This window comes from Lolium perenne, chromosome 7 (genome assembly GCF_019359855.2).
Source record: "Lolium perenne isolate Kyuss_39 chromosome 7, Kyuss_2.0, whole genome shotgun sequence".
NCBI lineage: Eukaryota > Viridiplantae > Streptophyta > Magnoliopsida > Poales > Poaceae > Lolium > Lolium perenne.
In genome coordinates, this window is record NC_067250.2 from 77,058,566 (window position 1) to 77,070,814 (window position 12,249).

At 48.4% G+C, this 12,249-nt stretch overlaps 1 protein-coding gene across 1 annotated transcript; it reads left to right on the forward strand.

Moving 5' to 3' along the window:
- Positions 1–1,928: 1,928 nt before the first annotated feature.
- Positions 1,929–3,780, forward strand: LOC127312960 (probable methyltransferase At1g29790). The gene has a single exon (XM_051343508.1). It carries the CDS (start codon positions 2,176–2,178, stop codon positions 3,637–3,639), a length of 1,464 nt encoding a protein of 487 aa, XP_051199468.1. The 5' UTR covers positions 1,929–2,175; the 3' UTR covers positions 3,640–3,780.
- The last annotated feature ends 8,469 nt before the right edge of the window (positions 3,781–12,249 follow it).

The window sequence follows — 12,249 nt, forward strand, 5'->3', positions numbered from 1 at the left end:
CGTACCTCTCCTCAAGGTATTACATGGAGCGGAAAAATTCGGCATGACCTCTCCTCAAAGTAGGACATATGGGTAGTGCAAAACTTGCCGAAACGGAAATGAATCAACATTTCGGCAAACATCCATGCACCACACCGGCACACACACAAGCGCTTCACCTGCAACAAGCATCCATACACACGACGGCCACACAAGATCTACAAGCATATGCATGTCTCCTCCAAGCATATGTATGTCTCCTCCAACTACTCACCTTCTAGATTCGATACCGAGACGAGACCGCGATCGATGAGTTCGAGAGGAGAAGAGAGTATGGAGAGCCTTCTCCTCAACTCCAATTAAGTATCAACCAAAGTAAGTGCAATAAATACCCAATCAAGTGAAAAGTAGAGTCAAAATGGTATGAGAGAGAAGGGGGGGACGAGCTAGATGGAGGAAGAAGAATGGCTTGTGTAGTGTGGTAGGTGGGAGGTTGGCTCACTTTTGTATATCTGGTTCGCTAATTTTGTGGCGCACCTAAAACATTGCACCACAGAATACCTTATTTCTGTGGCGCACGAGCCAAACTGCGCCACAGAATAGCTTATTTTTGTGGCGCACTGTTGCAGTGCGCCACAGAATAGCTTATTTTTGTGGCGCACTGTGGCCGTGCGCCACAGAACAGCTTATTTTTGTGGCGCACTGTGGTACGTGCGCCATAGAAATAGTAAAAACAATGATTGGGGGTGTCAGCTGGTGGGGCCCACCAAGTTTTTGTGGCGCACGGTTCTTTGGTGCGCCACAAAATTAAGCTATTTTTGTGGCGCACCTTGCCTGGTGCGCCACAAAACAAATTTCTGTGGCGCATTTTTCGAGGTGCGCCACATAACTAAGCTCCGCCTATAAGGGTTTTCCTACTAGTGGAATACAAACTCCCAAACGAGATATCCTTGTGCATGCTGATATATTACCTTGCAAACTAATGGAATTGAGGAGATTGAAGAAATTATACTCTTTCTAGAAACACCTTTTCAAAAGTTGTTAGACTGCATCTAACCGAGCATGAAGAGGAACAAGATAAAATTAAGTTCAACGGGAACAAGTTCTTCATGTATCACACTCTAAGGGTCTCAAACAGAAGGGAAGCACGTCCACAACATCATTCCTGAAGAAGACAAATTCTCAGCCACTTAAAGTAATTAAGATCCTGGACTTACTAGCCATCAGTCTGCCTTTAGTCACCATTGGACAAACCAACCCCGAGCAAGCAGAACTCAGAAGACTGAACTTCAAGAGGATATCGCAGGATCTCTCAGAAAAAGAACTAGAAGTGTGTATCAACAAATGGCAAATGAAGAAAAGGATGTACCGACTGTCACGGCAGGCGAAGAATTAAATACTCCATGAGCAGAAGAAAGACAATTGAAAAAAGAATGATGAAGCAGCAAAGATTTGCATAGTTCATCTCTGAATTTTGTCGCGAGTGCTTTAAAAAAATTATAGTTTTCGTTACAGTTTCTATTCATGCCGCACACATTTGCAAACCTTAAAATAACTTTTCAAAGGCGCTTATCCGCTTTAAGGGACCAAATTTTATAGCATCTGTTACAGATGCTCTTAGCCCTGTGCCAGGTAAGGTCCGTTGTGACTTGTGAGGGTTTTCGTCCAATTTCAGCCCCTTTGTCGATTTGGCAAAACAATTTCTCTAATCTAGGGATTGCATTACTGCAATCTATCTCAATAATTGAGGCGAACCGGGATTCTGACGAAACCGTCACATTACTGTAAAGTACCAGTGCGTTTGCTTCTCTGATGCGATTGAGTAGTACTTTCTTTTTTGTCGAATGACGCGATTGAGTACATTCCGATCAAACACTGTTTGTTTTCATCGTCAACGCCTCAAACAAAACTTAACAGCACCAGAAATAGGTCGGGTTTCTAGCTCAATGTTGCGTACATAGGCAAGTAAATAAAATCGTTTTGGCCGAGATCATGGAGATCCGAGCCTGGCAAGTGGAGTGTCCCGTAAGCACTCGCATGCGACCCTTTTCAGTTGCCAATCCATGGCTAGATACCAAAGGAGTGCAAACGAAGATCCAAAAAGGCCCCCAAGATACAATTCCACAGCTTTGACACTGCGAGCTCGGCTCCGTTCTTTGCTTGCCGCGCCCGTCGACGTCCATCGATCATCCGGCTATGGAGGCGTTCTTCTGCTTGGCGCGGTGCCGGTTCACGCGACTCATGGTGGCGATGCAGCTGGTGATGGGCGTGCTGGTGATCTGCATCAGCACGGCCAGCCTCCACCGTTTCTACACCACCGACCACCTCCTCCCGGGGCTCGATGACTCCGCCCGCTGCTCCAAGCTCCACACCGCCGGCGCCGACGGGTACGCCAGCTTCGACATGCGCGCGCTGTCGGACCGCGTCGACGACGTGCTCGTCCAGCTCGCGGAGCTGCAGGACAAGTTGGAGGCCACGGCGCTCAAGGTCGGGAAGAAGGCCAAGAAGGCCAAGGCTCACAAGCAGCAGCAGGAGAACATGACGATGCCGGAGTTCAGGCGGTTCCTGGAGGAGGAGGTGATCCACCCGCTCTACAGCGCGCACATCTCCCTGCGGCTGATCCGCATCCCGCGCCCCGACCCCGACGGCGAAGATGACGCGGCCCTGGAGGTCGACCCGCTCGTCAACTTCTTCATGGCGGAGGAGACGCGCAAGTACGTGACGACCAAGGGCAACCGCGAGGGCCGGCCGAGCGTGTACGGCACGAACCGGACGTACGGCAGCATCGGCCACGCGTGCGTGCTGATGCGGCAGGAGCTGGACGAGTACATGAGCTACGACGTCGGCGCCTACTGCCCGGACGACTGGGACCTGGGCCAGCGCCTCATGCTCGGCGGCTGCGACCCGCTGCCGCGCCGCCGCTGCCTCACCCGGGCCTCCAAGCTCTTCAACCGAACACTCCCCATCAGCGAGTCCCTCTGGACGCTCCCCGACGATGGCAATGTCCGGTGGACCCGCTACCACTGCCGCAGCTACAAGTGCCTCTCCGCCAGGAACCCGCGGCCGGGCTACACCCGCTGCGTGGGGTGCTTCGACATGGACAGGGAGAAGCAGCGCTGGATGGTCAACACCACGCGCAACGCGTCCTCAACGAGCGCGAGCCTGGTCGACTTCTCCATCGACGAGGTGCTGGCGGTGAAGCCAGGGGAGGTGCGGATCGGGCTGGACGTGAGCGTGGGCACAGGCACCTTCGCGGCGCGGATGCGGGAGCGCGGCGTGACCGTCGTGTCGGCGGCGCTCAACCTGGGAGCCCCGTTCGCGGAGACGGTGGCGCTGCGCGGGCTGGTGCCGCTCTACGCCACCATGAGCCAGCGGCTGCCCTTCTTCGACAACACCATGGACCTGGTGCACACGGCGGGGTTCTTCGAGGGGTGGGTGGACTTGCAGCTGCTCGACTTCGTGCTCTTCGACTGGGACCGGGTGCTCCGCCCCGGAGGCCTGCTCTGGGTCGACAGGTTCGCATGCGCGCGCCGGGACCTCGACGACTACATGTACATGTTCCTGCAGTTCAGGTACAAGAAGCACCGATGGGTCGTCTCCTTCAAGTCCAAGGAGGAGGTCTACCTCTCCGCCCTGCTCGAGAAGCCGCCCAGGTCATGATCGATCAACAGAACCGACAATCCTTCGACTGGTGTATTTTGTAGTGTCGATTAATTATTGGCTTGCTGTAATTCTAGTTCTGATTCAACCTAACATGCATGATGGTGAATAAAATGCCAAGAAAGGAAAAGTTTTCTGGAATGTCCAAATGTCAGTTGCATTTTCACTACCAATTTGGGGCAAAATGAGCTCAAAATTTCCGCGAACACTAAAGAAGCTAGATTGATTTAGAAGATTTCTTTCAAATGTTTCAGAAATCTAGATAACTCTGTGGACAAGAAACTAAAGTCGCATTGGAAAATAAGAGAAAGAATGGTAACACTGTGGACAAGAACACAAAAACAAAAGGGACAGATCGATGCGACAGAAAACAACATGTAGAGGAAAAATATCCAAGGAAGAGAGGGATAATGAATGAAACAGCACACTGTAGTGTAATTTTCTCGTCCACATCAACCATATTGCGGGGCAGTAAATCAAAGCATCGGTCCAAGATTCAGATAGGCACAAAACCATTGTCAGAATTTTGGTAAGGCATTCTTGAGATTTATCTCACAGCCACCTAACTGCTGCAATGAACATGCATGATGTCTGACCGAAAATGAACAAGCTGATGCTCGTCTAGCTATTTGGTAACATGTCCATTGAGATGCGATAATCAGGTCAGCTATAATGTAAGGCACAGCTTGCAGAAGGCAATATGTATGTTGCTTAATTACCGCCAGCTCTATGAAAAACTGAAAATTCCACAGGTAAAACGAAATATTGAAAACTTAAATTGGTAGCGCATGGTGATACGCACCAGGATAATTGTCCTACATATGAATGAACACATTGTTAGATTCTTAGGCAATTTTGGAGTGAGTTTAATTACCGAAATCAACATTACAGCCGCATTAGCATAATTAATCATATACATCAGACTAAGCACTTTTTTATAAAGGCAATATATTAATATCAAAAGATACTAATTACACCCAGCCTCTGCAACAACGCACACCCTAATGGCAGTACAGATGCACACAACCAAAAAAGAGAAAAAAACTAAGAAATAAAAGTCCTGCTACATTATCCCAGTCCTAGCAACAGCGATACATCCACCACTAAGACAACACCTGAAATACAAACTCTCCAAAAGCAACGCCTCCAAGAAGGGAACAGTCCACCAGCGTCATCGTCGCCCGATCAAAGATCTTAGGTTTTCACCCTGAAGATAGTGCCCGCTCTAAAAACAATGCCTCCAACAAGATCATTGCCAGGCGCAACCAGTTAAGGCCAGACCTTAGGTTTTCACCCTGAAAGGTAGGACTCTGAACTTCACCTGTGCTGTCGCCCCCACTTTCATACCACTGCTACGAATCCCAGAACACCCAGCAAGTTCCTCAACATCGCAGAGACTTGAACCTTCTTTAGCTAATCCCCCAATCCCGCCTTCATGATATTCTCTGCTTCTGACTTCACCATGAACCAAAAGTCTCTTGATGTCAACACAGAACAGAGCTGCACGCCGCTCCCTCCGAAACCAAACGGTTGGAATAAAAGCATAGGTGCGCGTGACCCAATACCACCCGATCATGTGAACTCCAGGCAAAACATGCACTGTTCATTCGCTGTCGGAGTCTTCCGGAACTCATCACTCCGGCTAGATGAAGAAATATCGGCATCTGGAACGTCTTCATCTTCGCGAAAGAAGAACCCTAGGATCACCACCATGAAAGCTGGAACAGCCGGGCCCCATGGCAGGGAATCGCGGTCCATCTTCCTCCTCCAACCTGGCCGGTGGAGGCCAGCCGTCGGGATAGCGGCTACGCACGCCCATGACGCGGAGACGGCCGGCTGCTGCCCGCCAGAAAAGCCTGGCCGAGCCTCATTGTCGCCGCTTCGCGACCATGTACCTTGCCACCGCCGCCCGATCCCGCTGCCGCCTTTCATCCCCGCCGAGTTCCGCCACACCACCGCGTCCCCCCGCCATGATCCAGGTGAAGTAGCCGAAGGCCACCGCCACCAGACCCGCCGTCCACCGTCGCCGCCCCTGAAAGACCCCGCCTCCGCACGAAGGGGAGTCCATGGGCACAACACCACCGCCCCTTTCGTTGGCAACCGGGTGTGACCGCCACCGCCGACCCCGATGGCGGCATCGGCCAGGAGGAGGGTGATCGGCCGCCTTTTTCTAGGGTTTGGGTCGTCGCCCGGAGCCGCCTCGCGTGAGATGACCCGGGGCGAAGGTCGGGTGGGAGGGAGGAGAGGGGTGGGAGGGGTAGGTGGTGGAGGGTGGAGGGGCAGTGGCGCAGGGAGAGCAGGCGCCGGCGCTAGGAGGGTGGATGGTGGAGGGGCGGCGGCGAGTCAAAAAATAGATTAGTATATCAATTATCAGACTAAGCACATGCATCAGATATAAACATGGAACAAGTAGCAGTGCAAGGTAAGAAAAGAAAAGCACGCACATCGTGACCGGGAAGGTCGCTCCAGCAGCAGCATCACCATAACCTTCGTTGATGTCGCCCATGATGTAGGTGAATCTGTCGATAACGTTATGCAGAGGCTGGCGATAACGTTATGCAGAGGCTGGATGTAATTGCTTCTTGAAGTAATAAAGCATCCTTTATCGAAAAAGGTGAATCTGTCGATGAAGCAATCAAACCGGCAAAAAAGAACATGAACAATAGTGAGTAGTCGCGCCGAGACGCTCCCCAAAAACGTTATCGTCAGCCTCCCGGTGCAGTATCTCAATGGACAGGGTTTCGTAGGCCTGCTCTCTCGGACGGCCGTACACGCAGTCGTCGGGATAGGGAAGACTCGAGAGTAGCACATCAAGAGAAACTGAGAGAGAGAGAGAGAGAGAGAGAGAGAGAGAGAGAGAGAGAGAGAGAGAGAGAGAGAGAGGAGCGTAGCGCTCTAGATCTGTTCTGCCTCTCGTCTCCTGGTATAGCATGAGAGGAGATCCGACCGGACCGCGTCACCACGGGTAGGAAGTCAGGGACACACGACGAGCATGCACATGCACGGTTGACACGTACCTAGGGATATGCGACAAGCATACACAACGCACGCCGACACGTACCCAACTCAGTTGATGCACCAAGCAAAAAAAAATTAGGCTTCATAAAATTGGGTTCGAACTCGAACTCGACGCAGCACAGGCGTGATGCGTGGCGGGTGGCAGAGGAGGAGTGCGTGAGAGCTCCTTTTCTTCTCACTCTCTTGGAAATACTAGAAGAGCAACCCTTATATATTACCTAACTCCCTCCCAACTAGCAATGTATGATTAAACTTTGTTCCCACGGTTGTCCCCAAGCTGCCACCAAAGATGGGCCTTGAGATCCTGCCTTGATGGATACTACAGCCCATCTAAATCCAACACACGTAAGAGAACTCTAAACCTGACATATTAATTGGTGAGCCTTTCCTGAAAGGTGTACGTCGTAGTCCGGAAGACACACAAGATCTGTACCTAAGATCACGAACATCCAGTAACAAGGTAGGATCATCGGCATTCACTATGGGAGATTAGATTTTTAGGCGCATTTTCCTTTGAGGCACATTATGAAAGTGCCTCTAAAAATCATCTTTAGAGGTATTTAGATAAATGCGCCTCTAAATATACTATATTCATAGACATTTTAAGTGAAGTGCCTCTAAAGATACTATATTTAAGGGCATTTGATTGAAGTGGCACTAAAAATAGATATATGTAGGGCATTTGGTTGAAGTGCCTCTAAAAATAAGTATATTTAGGGGCATTTGGTTGAAGTGCCTCTAAAAATAATTATATTTAGGGGCATTTGGTTGAAGTGCCTCTAAGAAAGGTATATTTAGAGATTTCACTTTGTATCTCTGTAAATGGTATCTTTAAATGCAATTGTCAATGTGCCTCTAGAAAAACGTCTTTGTACCTGGGATAGTTTGCTTTGAGATCTTTTTTTTAGAGTCGAGTCCACGCTCATCGGGCCGTGGACTAGGTCAGATAGAATTTCCCCCCGACTCCACGCTAGTCGCTCGTCTAGTGAACATCGCGTCCCAAAAATACTCTCATCAAAATTGCCATGCCAGCTGCCGCACCTCCCTTCCCCGAACTCCTGAACGGTACCAAACCTGCGGCCCTCGCGCAATCCCCCTCCTCCCTCTTAGGGCTTGTTTGGTTGTTAGGGGTAATTAAACCAGGGAAGCAAGGCCCCGTAGGGGATTTTGGGGGAGAAATGGGATCCCCAGGTTTCCCCGTGTCCATATGGGGCTCAGCTCCTCTACAGTACAATTAAACCTGCACGGGGACAGTAGTTGAGGAAATCGACCGTCCAATTCAATCAAACGGGCCTCCGTTCCCGTGCGCGCGGCGCGCCTCCAGCGTTTTCTAGCAAAAAAAGTCGCCCAATCCATTGACTCACGTCTCTTTACATCTTTTGTCTCTTGTTTCATAGCTATAGAAAGAGCAATGGCGGAGGGGATAAAAGTGCTGCCATGCTCTCCGCCGCTCTCCCCGTTCCTCTTAGTCCTCTTTCTCTCTTGCCGTCAGATCGCCATTTCTCCCCCTTGGCCGCCTTCTTATCACACAGGACGTGAAGCTGGTCACCGACTCAAGCACGGCGGCAAATCCCGCGTGCCGCAGTGGTGCAGCCACTTCAACCAGCTCGAGGGCGGCAGCTCCTAGTAGGAGGCGGCAGACCCGAAGGCTGAAGGCACGCCGTCCCACCGTCCATCCACAAGGGAGCCGATTCGCCGATGGATTGCAGCTCGAGAAAAGTGTGGTGGCGCACCTGCTCTCTGCGCACACATATCATCCACGTCCATTGTTTCTAGAGATACATGATAGGTAGTCCTGGCACCGCACACGCATACAGATTTAGGAGGTCTGGGTAATTAACAGCTGTAGGTTACTGTATACTCCACGGCCTGAAATAGTACATATAATTCAGCATAACATAATTCTGCAAAATCCAAAGATAATTCTGAAACAATTCAAACAAAATTCAGATGAATGCACACGTCAAGAAAATTCTGAGATCCGCCCGTGATCAGTGCAACCACTTCCAGCCCGCAATCTGTCCGTACAACCCCGATCAGCGGAGCCCCGGCACCACCGACGTCATGTTTGCTTTCTTCCAGAAACTGAAGAAGGGATCTTCAGGCAGATCCTTTGAGACAAACTTGGTTTTGAATCAGAACCCTGGCCTAGTATCTCTGACAACAGTTGGGTGGCGGCGCTGCTAGTTTTTGGTCACCGGAGGACCTACAACAGGTATGACTTCTTAAATATAGCATCTTCTTATTCAATAGTCTTCCCCTAATTAAATTTGGAAGTAGTAGGCATGTTTCATGGTTCCTGAACCAACTGTCCACACTGGGTATTGTATAGTGCATATAATCGGGCCCTATCAACTTCTGTTTGAGTGGTTCCTGAAGAGTGGAATGATTTACTCCATGAATTATCTCATTTTTGGTTGTGTACTCTAGCTGTAAGTGTGGACAGAGGTGAGAGCCTAACCTGAGGTAGAAGGAGGCTCCAGGGAGAAACTCTCTCATCTTAGGGTTACAGAGATAGAAACACCTTATATAATATAGGTCAGGACTGATCTAGGCCAGATGGGTCACAATAGAGAGAAGACATCCCAACAGATACACCAACAGTTATCCAACATTCCCCCTCAAGATGGGTGATACATGTCAATCATCTGCCACTTGTTGTCCTGATCTCACATAAGCCAATGAGATAATCCCTGCATCAATCTTTTATTTAATAAAGAATCTATCTATCTCCACATGTTTAATTCGCTCATGCTGGACAGGGTTGTTTGCTATGTTTATGGCAGACATATTATCACACCACACTTTCAAGCTTTCTTGCCTTAAAATTTTCAGCTCTCTTAGAAGGTTTCATACCCACAACATTTCACCCAGGCCTGTGACATAGCTCTGTACTCTGCTTCGGATGTTGATTTCGAGACAACAGATTGTTTCTTACTTCTCCATGACAACAAATTTCCTACAACAAAAACACAATACCCTGAGGTGGATCTTCGATCATCGAAGCAGCTAGCCCAATCTGCATCACAATATCCATCTACATTTAGGTGTCCATTACTTTTAAACCACAATCCTTTTCCCGGAGTGCCCTTCAAGTATCTCAAGATTGTTTGAGCTGCTTCCAAGTGTCCATCCATCGGATCATGCATATAGCGACTCACTACACTCACTACAAATGATATATCTGGTCTCGTGTGGCATAAGTATATCAGTCTTCCAACAAGTCTTTCATATTTCTCCTTGTCTGTTGGTTCTCTAGACTCTGCTGTGATTTTATTATTTGGTCAATAGGTGTTGAAGCCACTTGGCACCCCAGCATGCCCATATCATCTAAGAGATCCAATGTATACTTTCTTTGAGATAGTGATATCCCTTTTGACGATCTTGCAACTTATATCCCAAGGAAGTATTTAAGTTTTCCCAAATCTTTCACCTCAAAGGCTTGACTCAAGCATCGTTTCAGTTTTGCGATTTCCACATCATCATCTCCCGTGATAATAATATCATCAACATACACACCAAGGATAGTGATTTTCTGCTAAGAATGTCTGTAAAATAAGGTATGGTCTCCATTGCATTGATCATATCCCATGCCACACACCACTTGTCTAAACCTGTCAAACCAGGCCCGTGGTGATTGTTTGAGACCATATAGGGATTTCTTCAGTCTACATACCTTCCTTTTAGTTTCAGGTCGGACAAATCCTGGTGGCATCTTGATACGTCTCAAACGTATCTATAATTTCTTATGTTCCATGCTACTTTATTGATGATACTCATATTTATGCATTTTCCGGCACTAACCTATTGACAAGATGCCGAAGAGCCAGTTGCTGTTTTCTGCTGTTTTTGGTTTCAGAAATCCTAGTAAGGAAATATTCTCGGAATTGGACGAAATCAACGCCCAGGGTCTTATTTTTCCACGAAGCTTCCAGAAGACCGAAAGTGATACGAAGTGGGGCGACGAGGCGCCGACACAACAGGACGGCGCGACCCAGCCCTTGGCCGCGCGGCCCTGGCGTGTGGGGCCCTCGCGTCGCCCCTAAACCTACCCTTCCGCCTATAAGAAGCCTTCGTCGAGAAAACCCCAGTACCGAGAGCCACGATACGGAAAACCTTCCAGAGACGCCGCCGCCAATCCCATCTCGGGGGATTCAGGAGATCGCCTCCGGCACCCTTCCGGAGAGGGGAATCATCTCCCGGAGGACTCTTCATCGGCATGATCGCCTCCGGATTGATGTGTGAGTAGTTCACCCTGGACTATGGGTCCATAGCAGTAGCTAGATGGTCGTCTTCTCCTCATTGTGCTATCATTGTTGGATCTTGTGAGCTGCCTAACATGATCAAGATCATCTATCTGTAATGCTACATGTTGCGTTTGTTGGGATCCGATGAATATGGAATACTATATTATGTTGATTATCAATCTATCATATGTGTTGTTTAAGATCTTGCATGCTCTTCGTTGCTAGTAGAGGCTCTGGCCAAGTTGATACTTGTAACTCCAAGAGGGAGTATTTATGCTCGATAGTGGGTTCATGTCTCCATTAAATCTGGGGGAGTGACATCAACCCCTAAGGTTGTGGATGTGATGTTGCCACTAGGGATAAAACATCAATGCTTTGTCTAAGGATATTTGTGTTGATTACATTACGCACCATACTTAATGCAATTGTCTGTTGTTTGCAACTTAATACTGGAAGGGGTGCGGACGCTAACCTGAAGGTGGACTTTTTAGGCATAGATGCATGCTGGATAGCGGTCTATGTACTTTGTCGTAATGCCCAATTGAATTTCACACTACTCATCATGATATGTATGTGCATTGTCATGCCCTCTTTATTTGTCAATTGCCCAACTGTAATTGGTTCACCCAACATGCTATTTCTTATCGGAGAGACACCACTAGTGAACTGTGGACCCCGGTCCATTCTTTACATCTAATACAATCTACTGCAATACTCGTTCTTACTGTTCTTTGCAAACATCATCTTCCACACTATACATCTAATCCTTTGTTACAGCAAGCCGGTGAGACTGACAACCTCACTGTTAAGTTGGGGAAAAGTACTTGGATTGTGTTGTGCAGGTTCCACGTTGGCGCCGGAATCCCTGGTGTTGCGCCGCACTACACTCCACCACCAACAACTTTCAACGTGCTTCTTGACTCCTACTGGATTCGATAACCTTGGTTTCTTACTGAGGGAAAACTCGCCGATGTACGCATCACACCTTCCTCTTGGGGTTCCCAACGGACGCGTGTTGTACCGTCACAAGCAACGTTTTTTCTGGCGCCGTTGCCGGGGAGATCAAGACACGCTGCAAGGGGAGTCTCCCACTTCCAATCTCTTTACTTTGTTTTTGTCTTGCTTTACTTTATTTTATTTGCTGCTTTGTTTGCTCATTATATCAAAATACAAAAAAATTAGTTACTTGCTTTATTTTATTTACTGTCTTGTTTGCGTTCTCTATATAAAAAAACACAAAAAATTAGTTACTTGCATTTACTTTATTTAGTTTGCTTTATTTACTATTGCTAAAATGGGTACTCCTGAAAATACTAAGTTGTGTGACTTCACTAGCACAAATAAT

Excerpts from the sequence above, each read along its gene's own strand:
- LOC127312960 (XM_051343508.1), top strand. The coding sequence starts at position 2,176 with ATGGAGGCGTTCTTCTGCTTGGCGCGGTGCCGGTTCACGCGACTCATG.